Source organism: Salvelinus alpinus, chromosome 32 (genome assembly GCF_045679555.1).
Source record: "Salvelinus alpinus chromosome 32, SLU_Salpinus.1, whole genome shotgun sequence".
NCBI classification, from domain to species: domain Eukaryota; kingdom Metazoa; phylum Chordata; class Actinopteri; order Salmoniformes; family Salmonidae; genus Salvelinus; species Salvelinus alpinus.
In genome coordinates this window covers 28346794-28372472 of record NC_092117.1, presented here as the reverse complement: position 1 = coordinate 28372472, position 25679 = coordinate 28346794, and the positions used below count along the sequence as shown (strand labels likewise).

Sequence of the window (25679 nt, the reverse complement as noted above, 5' to 3'; positions counted from 1 at the left end):
GGAGGGAGGAATAGTTACCAGCAGATGTATACACTACATGACCAAAAGTACATGGACACCTGCTTGTCGAACATCTTATTCCCAAATCATGGGCATTAATATGGAGTTGGTCCCCCCTTTGCTGCTATAACAGCCTCCACTCTTCTGGGAAGGCTTTCCACTATATGTTGGAAGATTGCTACCAGGACTTGCTTCCATTCAGCAGGAAGAACATTAGTGAGGTAGGGCACTGATGTTGGGCGATTAGACCTGCCTCACAGTTGGCGTTCCAATTCATCCCAAAGGTGTTAGATGGGGTTGAGGTCAGGGCTCTCTGCAGACCAGTCAAGAACTTCCACACCGACCTCGACAAACAATTTCTGTATGGACCTCGCTTTGTGCATGGGGGCATTGTCATGCTGAAACAGGAAAGGGACATGCCCAAACTTTTGCCACAAAGTTGGAAGCACAGAATTGTCTAGAATGTCATTGTATGCTGTAGCATTAAGATGTCCCTTTACTGGAACTCAGGGGCCTAGAGCGAACCATGAAAAACAGGCCCAGACCATTATTTCTCCTCCACCAAATTTTACAGTTGGCACTATGCATTCCGGCAGGTAGCGTTCTCCTGGCATCCGTCAAACCCAGATTCGTCCGTCAGACTGCCAGATGGTGAAGCGTGAGTCCAATGGCGGTGAGCTTTACACCACCAATGGCTGTGAGCTTTACACCACTCCAGCCGACGCTTGGCATTGCGCATGGTGATCTTAGGCTTGTGTGCGGCTGCTCTGCCATGGAAGCTCAGTTCATGAAGCTCTCGGCGAACAGTTCTTGTGTTGACGTTGCTTCCAGAGGCAGTTTGGAACTCGGTAGTGAGTGTTGCAAAGGAGGACAGACGATTGGCCTACCACTTCACGGCTGAGCCGTTGTTGCTTCTAGACATTTCCACTTCACGATAACAGCCCTTACAGTTGGCCGGGGCAGCTCTAGCAGGGCAGAAATTTAACCAACTGACTTGTTGGAAACGTGGCATCCTATGACGGTGCCACGTTGAAAGTCACTGAGCTCTTCAGTACGGGCCATTCTACTGCCTATATTTCTGGAGATTGCATGGCTGTGTGCTCGATTTTATACACCTGTCAGCAACGGGTGTGGCTGAAATAGCCGAATCCACTAATTTGAAGAGGTGTCCACATACAACATTACTACATGTCCAAAACAATACTACATGTCCAAAACAACACTACATGTCCAAAACAATACTACATGTCCAACAATACTACATGTCCAAAACAATACTACATGTCCAAAACAATACTACATGTCCAACAACACTACATGTCCAAAAGTATCTCTGATCACCCACCTAAAATACAGTACTGATCAGTCACTTAAAATACAGTACTGATCACCTACCTAAAATACAGTACTGATTACCCATCTAAAATACAATACTGATTACCCATTTAAAATACAGTACTGATCACCCACTTAAAATACAGTACTGTTCACCCACCTAAAATACAGTACTGATTACCCATCTAAAATACAGTACTGATTACCTTCCTAAAATACAGTTCTGATCACCCATCTAAATTACAGTACTGATCACCCATCTAAATTACAGTACTGATCACCCATCTAAATTATAGTACTGATTACCCACCTAAATTACAGTACTGACTGCCCATCTAAATTACAGTACTGATTACCCTCCTAAAATACAGTTATGATCACCCATCTAAATTACAGTACTGATTACCCATCTAAATTACAGTACTGATTGCCCATCTAAATTACAGTACTGATTACCCTCCTAAAATACAGTTCTGATCACCCACCTAAATTACAGTACTGATCACCTATCTAAATTACAGTACTGATTACCCTACTCGCTCTGCTCTCTCTCTCTCTTTGTCCCTTATATCTACACCCCTCTCTCCCTCCATCTCTTCCATCTCTCCCTTTCCATCCCCTTACCTCACTCTATCCCACCCACCTTTCTGTCTTCCTCTCCCCCTTCCACTTCTCACCCACAGCTCTGTCATCTAGCCGCTCCCCTGTCTCTCCAGCGCGGCCTGACAGCCCATTCCTCATCATTTCCCTGTTTTGGCAAAACCCAACTCTCGCCTTAATGGGTCTGCTGCTCTGAACGCTTCCAGATGTTTGTTTATTTGTTGTGCCTCGACTGTAAAACAGTTTACTCTTAGTTTGGATGCCTTCCCGGGAATGGGATGTGTATGTGTGTGTGTGTGTGTGTGTGTGTGGGTGTGTGTGCGAGCGTGCACATATGTGTGTTTATTGAGCACTGTGGAGCCACAAATCGCCCCCATGTGTAAAAAAGCGAACTGCGAGGCAAACGTGAGAAGTCCCATGGGTGTCATTAGTGTGTGTGTGTGTGTGTGTGTGTGTGTGTGTGTGTGTGTGTGTGTGTGTGTGTGTGTGTGTGTGTGTGTGTGTGTGTGTGTGTGTGTGTGTGTGTGTGTGTGTGTGTGTGTGTGTGTGTGCGTATGTTAGAGGGTTTGAATGCTTTGAAGGCTTGCTTTCCTCCAGGGTTTTAATAGCAGTTGTGCACCATATAAAATACATACATACTAAGCATCTGGAAGCAGTCCCAGAATGAGAGCATTAAGCTAGGCCTCATGGCATTTCTCTTTGTTTATTCTCTGTTTACTTAGCCGTTCATACACTGGGATCACTTTCATTTAGGCCTGTCACTGTTGAAGAATGGACCACATCAAACAGTCTGGTCCATTAAAGAGCCGTGGCTGATGCCCAAGACATATATAAATATGTAGAGAATCGTAACTTTTAACGGGAAGAAAAAACTTTGATTTCAACTATAGAGTCCTGTACATAAATAGATCCATCAGAAGTAGTTGTTGTTGTTATCGTACATGTTTTACGCCTACAGATAACTACATCTATTAAACTGGGATCCATCTCGGAGAACATTATATTGTCAGATAATGACATGTTGTTTGTTGTTAAACTATTAAGCACGTCTGACAGGTTTTATTATAATTCTATATTACCTATAGTAAGTCATTATGGAGTAATGCTCCATTTAAACTCTTTAGGTATTTATTATTAGATACTTAATAATTATTATTTGTCTATTAGGTATGTTGTGAGGACAAACTTCAGTCCGAGACTTCTCATTGGGAGATCAAATCCACAATGTTATGTACTCTGCTGGTGAGATACATTTTGACACAGTGCTATGCTCCAAACATGAGGTGTCATCGAGAAGAGTGCTTTAAATCTGGGACTGCCAGCCTGTCAGAGAGCTTAAACCAGAGCTGACAGTCGAGGAGGTCCCTAAGACCTCTACTAGGGACTCTGCTCCTCAGGCCTCTCTCCTAAACTAGTCACTCTACTCCACTCTGTGTCATCCTGGCCTGCTCCAAGACACCACAGTCTCCCTCTCTCTTTACTCCCTCTCCTAGCCTCTTGTTTTTAGTCAGTAGTGTGCTTCCTCTCTCCTCCTCCTTCCTCTATTGTCTCCCAGGCTCACTCTTTATATTCTCTCTCTCTCTGTCTTTCTCTCTCTCTCTCTCTCTCTCTCTCTGTGTCTCTCTCTCTCTCCCTCTCTGTGTCTCTCTCTCTCTCTCTCTCTCGGTGTATCTCTCTCTGTCTCTCTCTCTCTCTCTCTGTCTCTCTCTCTCTCTCTCTCTCTCTCTCTCTCTCTCTCTCTCTCTCTCTGTCTCTCTCTCTCTGTGTCTCTCTCTGTGTGTCTCTCTCTCTCTCTCTCTCTCCCTCTCGCTCTCTCTCTCTCTCTCTCTCTCAATTCAATTCAATTCAAGGGGCTTTATTGGCATGGGAAACATGTGTTAACATTGCCAAAGCAAGTGAGGTAGATAATATACAAAAGTGAAGTAAACAATAAAAATTAACAGTAAACATTACACATACAGAAGTTTCAAAACAATAAAGACATTACAAATGCCATATTATATATATATATATATATATATATACAGTGTTGTAACAATGTACAAATGGTTAAAGTACACAAGGGAAAATAAATAAGCATAAATATGGGTTGTATTTACAATGGTCTTTGTTCTTCACTGGTTGCCCTTTTCTTGTGGCAACAGGTCACAAATCTTGCTGCTGTGAAGGCAGACTGTGGAATTTCACCCAGTAGATATGGGAGTTTATCAAAATTGGATTTGTTTTCGAATTCTTTGTGGATCTGTGTAATCTGAGGGAAATATGTCTCTCTAATATGGTCATACATTGGGCAGGAGGTTAGGAAGTGCAGCTCAGTTTCCACCTCATTTTGTGGGCAGTGAGCACATAGCCTGTCTTCTCTTGAGAGCCATGTCTGCCTACGGCGGCCTTTCTCAATAGCAAGGCTATGCTCACTGAGTCTGTACATAGTCAAAGCTTTCCTTAAGTTTGGGTCAGTCACAGTGGTCAGGTATTCTGCCACTGTGTACTCTCTGTTTAGGGCCAAATAGCATTCTAGTTTGCTCTGTTTTTTTGTTAATTCTTTCCAAAGTGTCAAGTAATTATCTTTTTGTTTTCTCATGATTTGGTTGGGTCTAATTGTGCTGTTGTCCTGGGGCTCTGTGGGGTGTGTTTGTGTTTGTGGACAGAGCCCCAGGACCAGCTTGCTTAGGGGACTCTTCTCCAGGTTCATCTCTCTGTAGGTGATGGCTTTGTTATGGAAGGTTTGGGAATCGTTTCCTTTTAGGTGGTTGTAGAATTTAACGGCTCTTTTCTGGATTTTGATAATTAGTGGGTATCGGCCTAATTCTGCTCTGCATGTATTATTTGGTGTTCTACGTTGTACACGGAGGATATTTTTGCAGAATTCTGCATGCAGAGTCTCAATTTGGTGTTTGTCCCATTTTGTGAAGCCTTGGTTGGTGAGCGGACCCCAGACCTCACAACCATAAAGGGCAATGGGCTCTATGACTGATTCAAGTGTTTTTAGCCAGATCCTAATTGGTATGTTGAAATTTATGTTCCTTTTGATGGCATAGAATGCCCTTCTTGCCTTGCCTCTTGCCTCTCTCTCTGTCTCTCTCTCTCTCCCCCTCTCGCTGTCTCTCTCTCTCTCTCTCTCTGTGTCTCTCTCTCTCTCCCTCTCTGTGTCTCTCTCTCACTCTCTGTGTCTCTCTCTCACTCTCTGTGTCTCTCTCTCTCCCTCTCTGTGTCTCTCTCTCTCTATCTGTGTCTCTCTCTCTCTATATGTGTATCTCTTTCTCCCTCTCTGTGTCTCTCTCTCTCTCTCTCCCTCTCTGTGTCTCTCTCTCTCTATATGTATCTCTCTCTCTCCCCCTCTGTGTCTCTCTCTCTCTCTCCCTCTCTGTGTCTCTCTCTCACTCTCTGTGTCTCTCTCTCTCTCCCTCTCTGTGTCTCTCTCTCACTCTCTGTGTCTCTCTCTCTCTCACTCTCTGTGTCTCTCTCTCTCTCCCTCTCTGTGTCTCTCTCTCTCTATCTGTGTCTCTCTCTCTCTATATGTGTCTCTCTTTCTCCCTCTCTGTGTCTCTCTCTCTCTCTCTCCCTCTCCGTGTCTCTCTCTCTCTATATGTGTCTCTCTCTCTCCCCCTCTGTGTCTCTCTCTCTCTCTCCCTCTCTGTGTCTCTCTCTCACTCTCTGTGTCTCTCTCTCTCTCCCTCTCTGTGTCTCTCTCTCACTCTCTGTGTCTCTCTCTCTCTCACTCTCTGTCTCTCTCTCTCTCTCTCCCTCTCTGTGTCTCTCTCTCTCTATCTGTGTCTCTCTCTCTCTATATGTGTCTCTCTTTCTCCCTCTCTCTGTGTCTCTCTCTCTCTCTCCCTCTCCGTGTCTCTCTCTCTCTATATGTGTCTCTCTCTCTCCCCCTCTGTGTCTCTCTCTCTCTCTCCCTCTCTGTGTCTCTCTCTCACTCTCTGTGTCTCTCTCTCTCTCTGTGTCTCTCTCTGTCTCTCTCTGTGTCTCTCTCTCTCTCACTCTCTGTGTCTCTCTCTCTCTCTCCCTCTCTGTGTCTCTCTCTCACTCTCTGTGTCTCTCTCTCTCTCCCTCTCTGTGTCTCTCTCTCTCTATCTGTGTCTCTCTCTCTCTATATGTGTCTCTCTTTCTCCCTCTCTGTGTCTCTCTCTCTCCCTCTCCGTGTCTCTCTCTCTCTATATGTGTCTCTCTCTCTCCCCCTCTGTGTCTCTCTCTCTCTCTCCCTCTCTGTGTATCTCTCTCTCTATATGTGTATCTCTCTCTCCCTCTCTGTGTGTGTCTCTCTCACTCTCTGTGTCTCTCTCTCTCTCCCTCTCTGTGTCTCTCTCTCTCTCCCTCTCACTGTGTCCCCGCTCTCCACCTGGGCACTGACCTGCAACCGCAGACTCCTCACTGGAGCTCTAGACTGCAGTAATTACTAGTGGCAGCTGGGCTCTGGGGCCCCTATAACATCAGTAGAGAGAGATATATGGATATATGGAGAGAGAGAAAGAACGAGAGAGAGAGAGAGTCATGCTCAACATGAGCTCCTGATATATTTGATTTTTTTGGTTTTTAGAATGAGATAAACACTCTAATCGAAGAAGAATTCCAGACAAGAAGTGATGAACAACAACTCTATACATTCAGAATAGAAAAAAAAGTAACTTGGCGCCTCAAGTTAAGAAGTTTTGAGTCTAGCTAGCTAGCTACACAACAAAGACCCAGCCAGCAGACTAACAAGCTAGCCATAAGAAACGAGCTAGAACAAAACTAGCAAGGTCAGTTAATACAACTACATCAAACGACCAAACTGAGTGAGTAAACCAAAAAGGAGCACGGACTAACTGTAAACATATCTTCAGTCTTTTGTGTGAGGATTTTTCACTATTTTTGCTGTTTTTTGAAAGTAGCGCGAACAGCAGACGAACAAATCGGTTGCCATGGCAACGGGGCAGCAGAACAGCGCAGCAGTAGCGGTAGTAGCAGAGCGCACAGACACCATGTCCCCACTCCCCCTCAGCGCAGAATCCATTCTCTACCCAAAAAAGGTCAAAAATGACACAATGAGGAAAGCTTTCAAACAGAAACTACTAGAGAAGAGGCCAGAAACCCTTTTTGCAGACCTCTACAAAAACGGTGACGTGAGTAATCTCATCTTCCTCACTGACCAGCCAAATGCATGGCGCTCAGCAGTCTGCTCTCACTACCCATGCATAAAGAAAGAGGGAATCTGTAATGGGTGGAAGCTGAAAATCAAAGAGACAGACGACCCTGACAGCACCATGATAACAATCAACCTCTACAAGACTGGGACTGTCATGGTGCAAGGTAACATCAGGCTGTTTGAAACAGACTTTCAGACCATTAAGGAGAGAGCGGAGAGAGAGAAGGACACCACCAGTGACATGCCCTCCCACAACACAAACTCCACCCTCACCCCTACCCTCCCCACCCAAAAAGGCACATCCAGCACCTCTCTTTCCACCATAGTGGAGGACACGCCCCAGGAGGAGAGCGACCCCCTCAGTGCAGAGCAGGCTCAGGCCCTCCTCACCACCATGGCTGCCATGAGGGATGAGTTCACCAAACTGGAGGGGGAGGTGGTCCTGCTCAGGGAGAGCGTGAGCAAACAGCAACCAGACAACCACACCTTAGAGGAGCTCCTAACCAAGGTGAGGACAGAGCAGGACAGCAGCCTTGCAACACAGCTGAAAGAGGTTCAGCAAGAGAGAGACGGACTCAAGAGAGAGCTGGCTGATCTAACAAAGGAGGTGAGAGAGCTCCAAAAAGACAGGCAGAGCAGCAATAAGGAGCTGACCGCACTAAGAGAGGAGCTGCAGGAGAGAAAGAGAGCAGAGGACAGGCTGCAGGAGCAGATAGATCACCACCCTATGACCTGCCCTCACACAGCAGAGGAGCCCAGCTCAACCAGCCAGACTTCCCCAGCCCTGGCTGCTGCACCCCTCCTCCCCAACCCACAGAACAGCCTCCCACTGACAGTGGCACCCACACAGACCAGCCACACCCCAGCTCCAACACCCACCAGCCCCCCCTCTGCCCCCCCCAGTCCAGAAGAAACACTGGCTGACATCGTCCTGTTAATGGACTCAAATGGGAAGTATGTTCAGGAGAATAAACTTTTCCCTAGACACAAAACGAGAAAGGTGTGGTGCCCAACAACGCAAAGTGCCATGGAGCTGCTTGATAAGAACCATCTCGGGTCGCCAAGCCACATAATCATACATACCGGAAGCAACGACCTGCGTGCTCAGCAGGAGAGGGTGGCGACTTCACTACGGGGAGTGATTGAGAAGGCCTCCGCAATCTTCCCCAACTCAAGAATCATAGTGTCAACCCTTCTACAGAGGAGGGACTTCCACCCTGCCACAATCCAAAGAATAAATGCCAGCCTATCCCGGGACTGTGCCCTGCGACCCAATGTACACCTGGCCCACCATCCCACCCTCGATCTGGACTGTCTCTATGACCATGTTCACCTGTACAGGGAGACAGTCCCCATCCTTGCCAAGACTCTCAAGGACGTCGCTCTAAACCGCAGCCCGACCTCTCCACCCAGGAACAGCGGAGCAATCTCCACCCCGCCGAGATCACTGAGACAACATCCCGGACCAGCACCCTGGACCCCCCAGCCACGACCACAGCACCACCAACCTCAATGCCCACCACAGCCAGCGCAGCACAGACCACCCCAGCCCAGCTTCAGAGCCACCCAGATGAGGCCTACCACCCCCCTCCTCCCCACCGCAGACCCACACCTGGAGGAGCCACAGCCCAGCAGGCAGAGCTACGCACAGGCTGTGAGAGGAGCAACTGGCCCAGCCCCCACCAACCAAATGAGTGACATTAAACAAATGCTGAGTCTACTATGCTCACATGTGATGGGCCGAGGGTCATGGTAAGATGAGCACAAGAACTCCACCATTCTCACACTACATCCACCCAAGTGGCATGACACAACTTCTATCTTAAATGATAAACAAATCACATTTGCAAAATAAGAGTTTACTTTAATTGAAAAATCCTATTTTAATGGTTCTTCTTGGATTGTGAGTGTTTGTCTCATTTTGAAAGGTAAAGAAAAGAGAAAAAAAAAAAGTTATGAAGTGTTTTTACGTTGCATGTTGGAATATACAAGGATTGAAGTCCTCTGCTTTTGGGCTAAAGAGCAGAAACCCAGACTTCCTGAAAGAAATTGATGATGTTGATATTTTAGTACTACAGGAAACATGGTGCAGAGGTGATGTTTCCACTGGCTGTCCACTAGGTTATAGGGAGATAATCATACCATCCACTAAATTAAAAGGAATCAAACAGGGCAGAGACTCAGGGGGAATGCTAATATGGTATAAATCTGAACTAATTAATTCAATCGAATTGATCAAAACAGGAGAATTCTTTATCTGGTTAAAAATCAACAAGGAGGCTATCTTGACAGATAAAAACGTCTTCCTCTGTGCCACATACATTCCCCCCTCAGAGTCACCCTACTTCAACGAAGAGAGCTTCTCCATTCTAGAGGGAGAGATTAGTCACTTTCAGGCCCAAGGCAACGTACTGGTCTGTGGAGACCTGAATGCTAGAATAGCAGAAGAACAAGACACTATTAACAGTCATGGGGATAAACACCTACCAGGAAGCAATAACCTTTCCCTCCCCACATACCCCCACAGAAACAACTATGACAAAGTGAAAAACAAAAATGGATTACAGCTCCTGAGGCTCTGTCGAACACTGGGTCTGTACATAGTCAATGGCAGGCTGAGAGGAGACTCTTTTGGTAGGTACACCTACAGCTCATCCCTTGGCAGCAGCACTGTAGACTACTTCCTCACCGACCTAAACCCAGAGTCTCTCAGAGCCTTCACAGTCAGCCCACTAACACCTCTCTCAGACCACAGTAAAATCACAGTGTATCTGAGAAGAGCAGAACCCAACCATGAAGCATCATGGCCCAATAAATTACATGGTACTAAACAAGCCTATAGATGGAGTGCAAACAGTACAGACATCTACCAAAAAGCAATTAGTAGCCAAAAAATACAATCTCTCCTGGACAACTTTTTAGCCTTAACATTCTCCTTCAGCAATGAAGGTGTAAATTTGGCCGTTAGGAACATAAACTTTATATTTGACAAATTAGCCTCCTTGGCTAATCTAAAGAAGCATAAGAGCAAACCAAAAATAACAGATAATGAAAAATGGTTTGATAATGATTGCAAAAATCTAAGAAAGTCATTGAGAAATATATCTAATCAAAAACACAGAGAACCAGACAACAAAAATATACGCCTTCAATATGGGGAAACACTGAAGCATAACAAACGCACCCTAAGAACAAAAAAGGAACAGCACATTAGAAATCAGCTGGATGGAATTGAGGAATCCATAGAATCAAACCACTTCTGGGAGAATTGGAATAAATTAAACAAACCTCATCATGAGGAGTTGGCTATCCAAAATGGGGATATGTGGAGAAATCACTTTGCAAACCTCTACAGCAATATAACAAAGAGCCCAGAACAAAAAGATATACAAGAAAAATTACAAATCCTTGAATTAGCAGTCAAAGACTATCAGAATCCTGTGGATACCCCAATTACAGAAGAAGAATTATTGGAAAAAATATGCAATCTCCAACCCAAAAAGGCCTGTGGTGCTGATGGGATTTTAAATGAAATGATCAAATATACAGACCACAAATTCAAATTGGCTATACTCAAACTCTTCAACATTATCCTCACTGCAGGTATTTTCCCCGATATTTGGAAGTCCAACATTATTTAACATCTACATGAATGAATTGGCAAAAACATTAGAAGAATCGACAGCACCTGGTATCACCCTACACAACACTGAAATCAAGTGTCTGCTGTACGCAGATGACCTGGTGCTGCTGTCTCCCACTAAAGAGGGGTTACAGCAACACCTAGATCATCTTCACAGGTTCTGTCAGACTTGGGCTCTGACCGTTAACCTAAAAAAAAACAAATATAATGATATTCCAAAAAAGGTCCGGAAATAAGGATGACAAATATAAATTCTATTTGGACACAGTTCTATTAGAACACACCAAAAACTACACATATCTAGGACTAAATATCAGCAACACAGGTAGCTTTCACATGGCTGTGAATGAGCTGAGAGACAAAGCAAGAAGAGCATTCTATGCCATTAAAAGGAACATCAAAATTGAAATTCCAATTAGAATCTGGCTCAAAATTTTTCAATCAGTTATAGAACCAATTGCTCTATATGGCAGTGAAGTATGGGGTCCACTCTCTAATAATGAATTTACTAAATGGGACAAACATCCAATTGAAGTATTGCATGCAGAGTTTTGCAAGACTGTATTGCAAGTACAAAGAAAAACTCCAAATAACGCATGTAGGGCAGAATTGGGCCAATATCCCCTCCTCATTCGAATAGAAAAAAGAGCCATCAAATTTTACAACCATCTAAAAAACAAGTGACCCTAAAACATTCCATCACACAGCTCTACAATGTCAAGAGATGAAACCAGAGAAGAGTCCCCTCAGCCAGCTGGTTCTGAGGCTCAGTTCACCAACCCAAACCAACCCCATAGAGCCTCGGGACAGCCCTCAGAAAATCTGGCCCAACCAAATCATCACAAAACAAAAAGAAAAATATATAACCTATTGGAAAGACACCACAAAAAAATCAAAGTAAACTTCAATGCTATTTGGCTCTAAACAGACAGTACATGGTGGCAGACTATCTGACCACTGTGACTGATAGAAAACTGAGGAAAACATTGACTAGGTACAGACTCAGTGAGCACAGTCTGGCTATAGAGACCGGTCGTCACAGACAAACCTGGCTGCCCAGGGAGGACAGGCTGTGCTCACTCTGCTCCAGGGGAGAGGTAGAGACAGAAGTGCATTTCCTACTACACTGTGACAAATACTCAGACCTAAGAGCATATTTCTTTCCCAAAATTATAATTCAATACAAAGAATTTGAAACTATAAAAGATGAAGAAAAATTCAAATATTTGTTGGGTGAAAAGCCAAAATGTGCAGTTTTGGCAGCCAAATATGTGTTCTCCTGCCACAGCCTGAGGGACAGCCAGTGAAAAATGCAAAGTAATGTTGATAATATTTCCCATTTAGCTTAGTTTTGTTTTGTCTTTCGTACCAGGTCATGTGTCTTCTCAGTCATGTTGACACTGGTCTACTACTGTTGCTTTAATGTATTGTTGTTCTGATTAATATTGTTGTTGTAGCTGTTATTAATGGTAATCCCATGTCCACTACTACTATTATTATTACTGTTAGTCCCACCATTTATTTATATATAAATATATATATATTTTGTGTATATATATACATATATATTTTATTTAAATTTTTCGATATGTATACTTTGACAATGTAAGTAATAATAACTTGCCATGTCAATAAAGTCAATTGAATTGAATTGAATTGATATAAAGAGATGGTGAGTGAGTGAGTGAATGTGTGTGTGAGGAGAGCATCTCTGTAGCGACATGGGGCTGTCAGACCTGCTAGCTACATCCCACCGACCAGGGCCATGTAGGTGCTAACACAGACAGACATCCCTGGACCACAATTCATCAAACCACAGTCAAATATAACTGATACTTTATCACAGATATATGGTGAATCATTAAAAGGGATTATGAACTTTATCACCAATATCTAATGATAATATGTATTATGATAATATACCATACTAAAACCTCTACATTGACAACAAAGTGTATCACACATTTCTGTTAGCATAGCGTGACAGTGTCTATTGAAACGTCCTCATCTGACAGTGGAAGTAGGTAGAAGGTAGGAACCCAGAGAGTTATAGTAGTGGCTCCCCCATAATAATTATATAGAATATGTTTCAAAAGAATAAATAAATAAGTGGGTTGTCGTGCTGTGCGGACTGAGGCGGACTGAGGCGGACTGAGGCGGACTGAGGCGGACTGAGGCGGACTGAGGCGGACTGAGGCGGACGAGGCGGACTGAGGCGGACGAGGCGGACTGAGGCGGACTGAGGCGGACTGAGGCGGACTGAGGCGGACGAGGCGGACTGAGGCGGACTGAGGCGGACGAGGCGGACTGAGGCGGACTGAGGCGGACTGAGGCGGACTGAGGCGGACGAGGCGGACTGAGGCGGACTGAGGCGGACTGAGGCGGACTGAGGCGGACTAAGGCGGGGGACCTATAGAGGAGATGAGGGTTAAAGATGAGGGTTAAAGGTGAGGGTTGTGTTATCGAAGGCTGCAGAGCTAACGTCATAAACATAGCAAATGGTGACTTTCGACTCACCACGACCCAGATCTAGGAGGGAGGGGGAAATATCTCACATGTCAGATCCTCTCACTTTTAATGGACTGTTCCCTGTCCGGCCTGACGTTCACAAAGCATAGTTTCTCTCTGGCTATGTCCCAAATGGCACCCTAGGAAAAGGGGGCCATTTGGGACTCTCTCTGTCCCTCTCCCTACATCACAGGGAAAGCTGCTGCTCAGTCACTGTGTAATTGATCTGTCCTTGGCACTGGGTGGGAGGAGGGGCGTGTGTGTGTGTGTGTGTGTGTGTGTGTGTGTGTGTGTGTGTGTGTGTGTGTGTGTGTGTGTGTGTGTGTGTGTGTGTGTGTGTGTGTGTGTGTGTGTGTGTGTGTGTGTGTGTGCATGGGTGAGTAAGTGTATCTGTGCGTGTGTGCGTGTGTGTGAGCTGCTCACTGTTGACCTCTTGAGCTGGCCCTCTATGGAGTTGGGCGCATCACAGCGGCAGTGTTTTGAATGGCAGAGATAAAGAGCATGCTTAAAGCTACTACCCTGCTGTGAGGTTTGGTACCATGGCCTCAGGGTCGCTCACACAACATCTCTACAGACACAAACATCCAGTTGTAGGAGGTCATCACATAGGGAGGAGAGATCTCTCTGGAGTAGAGAGAGGTCATCACATAGACAGGAGAGATCTCTCTGGAGTAGAGAGAGGTCATCACATAGACAGGAGAGATCTCTCTGGAGTAGAGAGAGGTCATCACATAGGGAGGAGAGATCTCTCTGGAGTAGAGAGAGGTCATCACACAGGGAGGAGAGATCTCTCTGGAGTAGAGAGAGGTCATCACATAGACAGGAGAGATCTCTCTGGAGTAGAGAGAGGTCATCACATAGGGAGGAGAGATCTCTCTGGAGTAGAGAGAGGTCATCACATAGGGAGGAGAGATCTCTCTGGAGTAGAGAGAGGTCATCACATAGGGAGGAGAGATCTCTCTGGAGTAGAGAGGGGTCATCACATAGACAGGAGAGATCTCTCTGGAGTAGAGAGAGGTCATCACAAAGACAGGAGAGATCTCTCTGGAGTAGAGATAGGTCATCACAAAGACAGGAGAGATCTCTCTGGAGTAGAGAGGGGTCATCACATAGGGAGGAGAGATCTCTCTGGAGTAGAGAGAGGTCATCACATAGGGAGGAGATATCTCTCTGGAGTAGAGAGAGGTCATCACATAGACAGGAGAGATCTCTCTGGAGTAGAGAGGGGTCATCACATAGACAGGAGAGATCTCTCTGGAGTAGAGAGAGGTCATCACATAGACAGGAGAGATCTCTCTGGAGTAGAGAGAGGTCATCACAAAGACAGGAGAGATCTCTCTGGAGTAGAGAGGGGTCATCACATAGACAGGAGAGATCTCTCTGGAGTAGAGAGAGGTCATCACATAGACAGGAGAGATCTCTCTGGAGTAGAGAGAGGTCATCACAAAGACAGGAGAGATCTCTCTGGAGTAGAGATAGGTCATCACAAAGACAGGAGAGATCTCTCTGGAGTAGAGAGGGGTCATCACACAGGGAGGAGAGATCTCTCTGGAGTAGAGAGAGGTCATCACATAGACAGGAGAGATCTCTCTGGAGTAGAGAGAGGTCATCACATAGAGAGGAGAGATCTCTCTGGAGTAGAGAGAGGTCATCACATAGACAGGAGAGATCTCTCTGGAGTAGAGAGGGGTCATCAAATAGGGAGGAAAAATCTCTCTGGAGTAGAGAGAGGTCATCACATAGGGAGGAAAGATCTCTCTGGAGTAGAGAGAGGTCATCACATAGACAGGAGAGATCTCTCTGGAGTAGAGAGAGGTCATCACATAGGGAGGAAAGATCTCTCTGGAGTAGAGAGAGGTCAGCACATAGACAGGAGAGATCTCTCTGGAGTAGAGAGAGGTCATCACATAGGGAGGAGAGATCTCTCTGGAGTAGAGAGAGGTCATCACATAGACAGGAGAGATCTCTCTGGAGTAGAGATAGGTCATCACATAGACAGGAGAGATCTCTCTGGAGTAGAGAGAGGTCATCACATAGACAGGTGAGATCTCTCTGGAGTAGAGAGAGGTCATCACATAGACAGGAGAGATCTCTCTGGAGTAGAGATAGGTCATCACATAGACAGGAGAGATCTCTCTGGAGTAGAGAGAGGTCATCACATAGACAGGAGAGATCTCTCTGGAGTAGAGAGAGGTCATCACATAGACAGGAGAGATCTCTCTGGAGTAGAGAGAGGTCATCACATAGGGAGGATAGATCTCTCTGGAGTAGAGAGAGGTCATCACATAGACAGGAGAAATCTCTCTGGAGTAGAGAGAGGTCATCACATAGACAGGAGAGATCTCTCTGGAGTAGAGAGAGGTCATCACATAGAGAGGAGAGATCTCTCTGGAGTAGAGAGGGGTCATCACACAGGGAGGAGAGATCTCTCTGGAGTAGAGAGAGGTCATCACATAGACAGGAGAGATCTCTCTGGAGTAGAGAGGGGTCATCACATAGAGAGGAGAGATCTCTCTGGAGTAGAGAGAGGTCATCACATAGACAGGAGAGATCTCTCTGGAGTAGAGAGAGGTCATCACATAGACAGGAGAGATCTCTCTGGAGTAGAGAGAGGTCATCACATAGACAGGAGAGATCTCTCTGGAGTAGAGAGGGGTCATCACATAGACAGGAGAGATCTCTCTGGAGTAGAGAGAGGTCATCACAAAGACAGGAGAGATCTCTCTGGAGTAGAGATAGGTCATCACAAAGACAGGTGAGATCTCTCTGGAGTAGAGAGGGGTCATCACATAGACAGGAGAGATCTCTCTGGAGTAGAGAGAGGTCATCACATAGACAGGAGAGATCTCTCTGGAGTAGAGATAGGTCATCACAAAGACAGGTGAGATCTCTCTGGAGTAGAGAGGGGTCATCACATAGACAGGCGAGATCTCTCTGGAGTAGAGAGAGGTCATCACATAGACAGGAGAGATCTCTCTGGAGTAGAGAGAGGTCATCACATAGACAGGTGAGATCTCTCTGGAGTAGAGAGAGGTCATCACATAGACAGGAGAGATCTCTCTGGAGTAGAGAGGGGTCATCACATAGACAGGAGAAATCTCTCTGGAGTAGAGAGAGGTCATCACATAGACAGGAGAGATCTCTCTGGAGTAGAGAGAGGTCATCACATAGAGAGGAGAGATTTCTCTGGAGTAGAGAGAGGTCATCACATAGACAGGTGAGATCTCTCTGGAGTAGAGAGAGGTCATCACATAGACAGGTGAGATCTCTCTGGAGTAGAGAGAGGTCATCACATAGAGAGGAGAGATCTCTCTGGAGTAGAGAGAGGTCATCACATAGGGAGGAAAGATCTCTCTGGAGTAGAGAGAGGTCATCACATAGACAGGAGAGATCTCTCTGGAGTAGAGAGAGGTCATCACATAGGGAGGAGATATCTCTCTGGAGTAGAGAGAGGTCATCACATAGACAGGAGAGATCTCTCTGGAGTAGAGAGGGGTCATCACATAGACAGGAGAGATCTCTCTGGAGTAGAGAGAGGTCATCACATAGACAGGAGAGATCTCTCTGGAGTAGAGAGGGGTCATCACATAGAGAGGAGAGATCTCTCTGGAGTAGAGAGAGGTCATCACATAGAGAGGAGAGATCTCTCTGGAGTAGAGAGAGGTCATCACATAGACAGGAGAGATCTCTCTGGAGTAGAGAGAGGTCATCACATAGACAGGAGAGATCTCTCTGGAGTAGAGAGAGGTCATCACATAGACAGGAGAGATCTCTCTGGAGTAGAGAGAGGTCATCACATAGACAGGAGAGAACATCTCTACCATGTTTTTTTTTACATTTTCTTTACCTTTGTGGTTCTTGCCGTCTCTAGAGCCTCTGGGTAGAGGGGTGTAGAGTGTGGAGGGACTCTCAGACTTAGGGTCACCTGGGGCCTGAGGAAAGGAAACACACACTCACACTTTACTATTTAGATTGTAGAAGAAAAAACATGTGCTCTGCTATTAGAGAAATTCAAAGAGAGACAGAGAGAGAGAGAGAGAGAGAGAGAGAGAGAGAGAGAGAGAGAGAGAGAGAGAGAGAGAGAGAGAGAGAGAGAGAGAGAGAGAGAGAGAGAGAGAGAGAGAGAGAGAGAGAGAGAGAGAGAGAGAGAGAGAGAGAGAGAGAGAGAGAGAGAGAGAGAGAGAGAGAGAGAGAGAGAGAGAGAGAGAGAGAGGAATATATACAGAGAGAGAGAGAGAGAGAGAATGAGAGAGAGAAGGAGATTCAGAAAGAGAAAGAAAGATACAGAAGGAGAGAGATAGAGGGATTTCATTGCTGTGACTGATTGTCCAAGTGCTATGAATTATATTGATGAGGACAGGAAATGTTGAAGCTCCATTCCTGTGTCATGGTGAGGGAAGCAGCACGCCATGCCAGATCACCTTTCATTCCTGTGTCATGGTCAGGGAAGCAGCACGCCGGGCCAGATCACCTTTCATTCCTGTGTCATGGTGAGGGAAGCAGCACGCCATGCCAGATCACCTTTCATTCCTGTGTCATGGTGAGGGAAGCAGCACACCGGGCCAGATCACCTTTCATTCCTGTGTCATGGTGAGGGAAGCAGGACACCGGGCCAGATCACCTTTCATTCCTGTGTCATGGTGAGGGAAGCAGCACGCCAGGCCAGATCACCTTTCATTCCTGTGTCATGGTGAGGGAAGCAGCACGCCGGGCCATATCACCTTTTATTCCTGTGTCATGGTGAGGGAAGCAGGACGCCGGGCCAGATCACCTTTCATTCCTGTGCTATGTTGAGGGAAGCAGCACGCCGGGCCATATCACCTTTTATTCCTGTGTCATGGTGAGGGAAGCAGGACGCCGGGCCAGATCACCTTTCATTCCTGTGTCATGTTGAGGGAAGCAGCACGCCAGGCCAGATCACCTTTCATTCCTGTGCTATGTTGAGGGAAGCAGCACGCCAGGCCAGATCACCTTTTATTCCTGTGCTATGTTGAGGGAAGCAGCACGCCGGGCCAGATGACTTTGATGTTCTGTCCCCCTCCTCTCCCCTTCCGGCCTTTTAAAGGTTCTATGGCATGGAAGGCCTCATGACTACTGAGCCATGACCTGCTGTAGGGGTCAAACCAAGGGCATACCACTCACTATGACACACAGGCCCTCTAACCCAAGCCCTAACTAACGCACTTCTACTGCTATCTGAACACACCAACAGATTGGCATGACAGCACCACTCTGTCTCTCCAAACATCTCTGCTACTGGCTTTCAGGTTTCAGAGTTAAATCCACTGTTTTCTGAGCTCTCAGCTCTTTAAAACAGGGTGCGTTTTTTGTAAGTGTGTCGTAATATTCAAAGGGTGTTTTCTAAACAGGTCACAAGTATTGTTGTTTTTCTTCTTCTTCTACTTCTTCTTTTTGTGCACCTTCAAGGACCCAAACATCCTGTTCAATTAGTCTTGTGTTCCCTGGACTTCTAGCTGTTTCAACAGGCAGTTCATCATGATGCAGTCCTATCTGATGCCTTAGCAGAAATACTCTCCTTTCCTCTCCTGCTGGGGGAAATTCACCAGGCTTTTAATCACTAAAGTGACAAATACATATTAGAGACGATTTGGTGCTGATATTCCTCTGGTGTAGCTGATTCTCTAGTCTACAGCCTCCACGCACAACCTTGAGGAACGAGACCGTTGGACAATGCTAAATGAAAACACATTCTTCACTGGCGAGGAGAGTGGTGTAAATTGAAAATGATCCCATAATGTGCTTTCAGATAGGATCTCAGAAGGTCATTCCAGTACATTCCTGGTTTGGTCAACACATTATATTACTAGAAGAAAAAGAAGAGTGGGACAAATGACATCAATGAGTTCTGGATGTAATGACTTACTGGTATGTTAGCGAATTAGAATGTAAACATCACAAATGATCGTGTCGACATAATACTTTATATTTCTCTTCTGGGGTCAGCAGTTAGAGTGTTATAGCGATTGAAGTTAGTATTATTTTTTACAGTGCTATATCTTACAACCAGTGATGTAGTGATAAAATAATTGTTGGGTAAACACTGATCACTGTCACTGGGGAGTAAATTAAGTCACCCTAAGTTTCCAATGGGTTTTTCCATGATAGAGAAGTAACACAGGAGGTTGGTGGCACCTTAATTGGGGAGGACAGGCTCGTGGTAATGACTGGAGCAGAATTGGTGGTATGGTATTAAATACATGAAACATATGGTTTCCAGGTGTATAATGCCATTCCATTTACCCACTACCACACCACAGCTTTAAGGTAGTATTCTACTGTACCACATCTAACAACTATTCAAGGTACTATTGTAGGTACTGGAGGTCTCTGCTCTTCAATGTGTCAGTAGTATCCTTTATATCCTAACATCCCCCAGTCATTAGGTTCTGACTACATAATAGGTCTGCGTCTTAGACATAGAATTACAACCGATAGAATAACTAACCCTTGATTTGAACGGGAGTGAATGTGAACGCCCGTTCTACCCAGTTCTAATTCTATGGTCTGAGAGGCAGCCCATAGAGCCTCAGAGCAATCTGCCTGCCTGGTTCATTTCCTGTCCTGCCTGTGAGATCACCGACCCTGGCCTCTGCAGGGTTGTGCTTCATTCAGGATTTAATTGAAAATGTCTCAAATTTCAATTTAATTCTTGAATTTGAATTGAAGTAGTAAACAGGATACAGAATTGCATTTCCAATTTGATTTAAAGGAAATATAACTGAATTCAGTGAAATTCAAATGCCTCTTCTATTCTACATTAGGTGTAGCCTATACAAATACGTGTTGCACATAAAATATCAAACATGTCGTTATATACAGTACCAGTCAAATGTTTGGACACACCTACTCATTCAAGGGTTTTTCTTTATTTTTACTATGTTCTACATTGTAGAATAATAGTGAAGATATCAAAAATATGAAATAACACATATGGAATCAAATAGTAACCAAAATAGTGTTAAAAAATGCAAAAAAGATTTTAGATTCTTCATAGTAGCCACGATTTGTCTTGATGACAGCTTTGCACACTCTTGGCATTCTCTCAACCAGCTTCACCTGGAATCTCACATTTGGAGATCAGACCAAAGGACAGATTTCCACTGGTCTAATGTCCATTGCTCGTGTTTCTTGGCCCAAGCAAGTCTCTTCTTATTATTGGTGTCCTATAGTAGTGGTTTCTTTGCAGCAATTCAACCACGAAGGCCTAATTCACGCAGTCTCCTCTGAACAGTTGATGTTGAGATGTGTCTGTTACTTTATTTGGGCTGTAATTTCTGAGGCTGGTAACTCTAATGAACTTATCCTCTGCAGCAGAGGTAACTCTGGGTCTTCCATTCCCGTGGCGGTCCTCATGAGAGACAGTTTCATCACAGTGCTTGATGGGTTTTGCGACTGCACTTGAAGATTCTTTCAAAGTTCTTGAAATTTTCCGCATTGACTGACCTTCATGCTTTAAAGTAATGATGGACTGTCGTTTCTCTTTGCTTATTTGAGCTGTTCTTGCCATAATATGGGCTTGGTCTTGTACTAAATAGGGGTATCTTCTGTATACCAACACTACCTTGTCACAACACAACTGATTGGCTCAAACACATTAAGAAGGAAAGAAATTCCACAAATTAACTTTTAACAAGGCACACCTGTTAATTGAAATGCATTCCAGGTGACTACTGTACCTCATGAAGCTGATTGAGAGAATGCCAAGAGTGTGCAAAGCTGTCATCAATGCAAAGGGTGGCTACTTTGAGAATCTCAAATATAAAATATATTTGATTTGTTTAACACTTTTTTGGTTACTACATGATTCCATATGTGTTATTTCATAGTTTTGATGACTTCACTATTATTCTACAATGTAGAAAATAGTAAACATAAAGAAAAACCTTGGAATGAGTAGGTGTGTCCAAACTTTTGACTGGTACTGTACATGTATATAAGATATTGTTGAAACAATTGATTTTCAGGAAAAACTCTTAAAATGAATGATCAAGGAAAACAAAACCTGTATGCATATATTATTATAAGATATTCTAAACTCAGCAAAGAAAGTAACATCCTTTTTTCAGGACCCTGTCTTTCAAAGATAATTCGTAAAAATCCAAATAAATCCACAGATCTTCATTGTAAAGTGTTTAAACACTGTTTCCCATGCTTGTACAATGAACCATAAACAAGTAATACACATGCACCTGTGGAATGGTCGTTAAGCCACTAACAGCTTACAGACGGTAGGCAATTAAGGTCACAGATATGAAAACTTAGGACACTAAAGAGGCCTTTCTACTGACTCTGAAAAACACCAAAGAAAGATGCCCAGGGTCCCTGCTCATCTGCGTGAACGTGCCTTAGACATGCTGCAAGGAGGCATGAGGACTGCAGATGTGGCCAGGGCAATAAATTGCAATGTCCGTACTGTGAGACGCCTAAGACAGCGCTACAGGGAGATAGGACGGACAGCTGGTTGTTCTGGCAGTGGCAGACCACGTGTAACAACACCTGCACAGGATCGGTACATCCGAACATCACACCTGCGGGACAGGAATAGGATGGCAACAACAACTGCCCGAGTTACACCAGGAACGCACAATCCCTCCATCAGTGCTCAGACTGTCCGCAACAGGCTGAGAGAGGCTGGACTGAGGGCTTGTAGGCCTGTTGTAAGGCAGGTCCTCACCAGACATCACCGGCAACAACGTTGCCTATGGGCACAAACTCACCGTCGCTGGACCAGACAGGACTGGCAAAAAGTGCTCTTCACTGACGAGTCGCGGTTTTGTCTCACCAGGGGTGATGGTCAGATTCGCGTTTATCATTGAAGGAATGAACGTTACACCGAGGCCTGTACTCTGGAGCGGGATCGATTTGGAGGTGGAGGGTCCATCATGGTCTGGGGTGGTGTGTCACAGCATCATCAGACTGAGCTTGTTGTCATTGCAGGCAATCTCAACGCTGTGCATTACAGGGAAGACATCCTCCTCCCTCATGTGGTACCCTACCTGCAGACTCATCCTGACATGACCCTCCAGCATGACAATGCCACCAGCCATACTGCTTGCTCTGTGCATGATTTCCTGCAGGACAGGAATATCAGTGTTCTGCCATGGCCAGCGAAGAGCCCGGATCTCAATCCCATTGTGCACGTCTGGGACCTGTTGGATCGAAGAGTGAAGCCTAGGGCCATTCCCCCCAGAAATGTCTGGGAACTTGTAGGTGCCTTGGTGGAAAAGTGGGGTAACATCTCACAACAAGAACTGGCAAATCTGGTGCAGTCCATGAGGAGGAGATGCACTGCAGTACATAATGCAGCTGGTGGCCACACCAGATACTGACTGTTACTTTTGATTTGAACCCCTCTTTGTTCAGGGACACATTATTCCATTTCTGTTAGTCACATGTCTGTGGAACTTGTTCAGTTTATGTCTCAGTTGTTGAATCTTGTTATGTTCATACAAATATTTACACGTTAAGTTTGCTGAAAATAAACGCAGTTGACAGTGAGAGGACGTTTCTTTTTTTGCTGAGTTTATTTCATGAATCACTTACATTTTGTTCAATATGGGGAAATCTACACATTCCTGAATGCATTAGTTTTGAAAGCCTTGAATGGGAGTCAATTGCAAAATTCTGAATTGAGCACAACCCTGCTCCCGTGTTCCTCCCCTGGCCCCACAAAGACCCTCCTAATCCTGCTGCTTGTCCACAATGCATCTTCCTACCAGTCACCACCCACAGACTGAGATGAGGGTTGGGGGAGGTAGGGGGGTAGTGGTTGGATAGGAGGCAAAGTTCTGAGGTGGCCCCTCCTTACGGGTCGGCAGAGATGGCAATCAGGTGCGGCACCCCAAAAGTGGTCCATTGTCAACATCAGAGCATTGCTGCGATCCCCCTCCAGCTGCACCTGACGCCCTCTACACCCCTTCTCCCTCTCTACCACCCCATGCCACGTCAACTGATCAAACATCCACCCTCCCTTCCCTCTATCCCTCCTTCCCTATCCACCATCACCCCACCTGCAGAACATTCATTAGCCAGTTCTCCCTCTCTTTTTATCTCTCCCTCTCTCTCTTTCCAATGATCTCTGCGTCTCGATCTATTCCCCTTTCTCTCCCTCTCTCTCCCACGCTTTCTGTCTTTCTTTACCCCCCCTTCTCTCCCTCTCTCCCACGCTTTCTGTCTTTCTTTACCCCCCCTTCTTTCACTCTCTCCCTCCCCTGCTTCACTGACATCTACCCATTCCATGTTTTGAATGTGTTTTGTCTCATGTCAGCAAGTCATAACTGACTATGAGGCCCAATAGGTCCAGTAATCCCTAGCTAGGACTTCGTGTAACTTTGCCAAACTGGAATAATAGATGTAATATTATAACAAATATATGCTGCATATTCAGATCAAAAAGGAGCTTCAGAGAAATAAGAAGCCAATGGATTGAAGAGGGCCTGAGATCACATTAACACTGAGGAATGCTAAAAGAAAACATACATAATGTTTAAAACACACAGAGAGGAGGAGACACTGTGGACTACAAGTCATTATAGCTACCAGCCTCTCTCTCTTTGTCGGTCTGTCTCTCTCTCTGTCTCGCTCTTTGTCTTTCTCTCTCTCGTAGCTGTTCCTGCACTGAGCAGAGGGGGGTGCTGCAGTGTCATCTATTTAAGAGCCTCCCTTCAATCTCTCTCCCTCCCTTCTTCTCTCCCTCCCTCTCTCCTTCCCCTCTCGCTGTGCTGTCCAGAGTAGTATGCCCAAGGCATATGCTGTGTTCACATCGTTGTAGTCTGTGCTGTGTTAGTTATCAACACAGCTTAGGATAATATGGCACACATTATAGGCTGGGGAAAGTACGGCAGAAATCTCTCTGATAATGGTTCTGAACAGAGGACATAGCAGCTCTACTCCCAATAGGGACTAGAGAGAGAGAGAGAGAGAGAGCGAGCGAGAGAGAGAGCGAGCGAGAGAGAGAGACCGAGAGACCGAGAGACCGAGAGAGAGAGAGAGAGAGAGAGAGAGAGAGAGAGAGAGAGAGAGAGAGAGAGAGAGAGAGAGAGAGAGAGAACATTGAGATGAGGGCATGTAGAATATGTAATGAATATGTCCCTCAGACCCAACATTATGTCTATATCAGTATGTGGTGAAGTCAGGTGTTTCTCAGATAGGCAGAGTCAAAACCATACACTGGACAGAGCCAATGGCAAACTGTGCCAAATGTTTCATGGGGATTATGTTCAAACACAGTGCACTACAAAGTACACTAGAGTGTCAATTGAGTCTCAGACATATCTCTGAATGGAGTGCACCGTTCGTAAGGAGGGAGGTAGATTCCTCCCTACCTCTCGCCTCACCTCGACCTCCCTCCTTAAGACTGACCAGCGATACAATGTAATCAGGGCGAGCAAGGTTATGTTGTAGAGGTCTAGTGATGTAAACACCAGCCTCTTTTATCTGCCCCTGCATCTGGACAAGCAGACAAAGTGCTAAAAGGAAATAAATGGGGCCTGACAGCCACATCAAAGGGTTCAGCCAGCGGCTTACTGCTACTTAAGGCACAGGAATGCTGTTGCTAAGCATCAGACTACAACCTATCAGGGCCCAAGGAGTACACGGAGTGACCGAGGACTGGGCCTTGGAGAGTAGCGAGGGAGAGGGGGGGATGTTGGGGGGAGAGAGAAAGAAGGAGAGAGGGAGAGAGAGATGGGGAGAAGAGAGAGGATGGGGAGATAGGGAGAGGAAAGTGAGGAAGAATTGAGGGAAAAGGAGAGAGTATCCTGACAGTGAGGGGAGGCTAGGGACTCTAGGAGGTTTTGTAGCTTAAAGCAATTGTTAGAAGAAACAAGCTTTCTGTTTTGTTTTCTCTTGACACCATTGCTACTCTTTGCACTTACAAAAGACATGTATAAAAATGTCTTTTGAAATGTTTTCTCTTTGGGTCTATATAAAAGATCTTTATTTTGTGTGTGTGAGCGTGAAACTTCTTTTCTCGTATTTCCTTCAGCACTTGCACTGCTTTCTGATGATTTTCCAGATCAGACGAGACAGAAGTTATACATTTATTTGAGTCAACATTTAATACTGGCCTGACACATTTTTCTTAATACTTTAATGTAATTTTGTGCTTCATTCCTCTGATGTTCGAGGTTATGAACATAAACACACATAAACATCCTGAAAAACAAAGATGCAAAACAAGAGACAGAAAATGAGGTGGAGACACTGACTAACAATAGCAAAATAAAATAACAGTTACTATTTACAATGGCAAACAGACACAATGTTCTAATTTAGACACAAAGACAATTCTCTTATTCAAAGTTAAACTACAGTTTAAACGTCAAAAGTAGCAAAGTTGACAACGTAGCAGAGGTACATTTAAGAGCCTAAAACAAATTATAGTTGCATGTTTTTGACAAAGAAAAACTTAGTGCCTAGCAAATGAACAAGTCAAGTCAA

General features: G+C 45.2%; 1 protein-coding gene across 2 annotated transcripts in view; it reads right to left on the bottom strand.

Moving 5' to 3' along the window:
- The window catches only part of LOC139562568 (leucine-rich melanocyte differentiation-associated protein-like), a 467479-nt gene that overhangs the window by 32316 nt on the left and 409484 nt on the right, over positions 1 to 25679 (bottom strand). For both annotated transcript variants that reach the window (XM_071380342.1, XM_071380341.1), the window contains exon 6: positions 17065 to 17149. In XM_071380342.1, coding sequence (XP_071236443.1) covers positions 17065 to 17149 — 85 coding nt within the window. The remainder of the gene's footprint in view (positions 1 to 17064; positions 17150 to 25679) is intronic.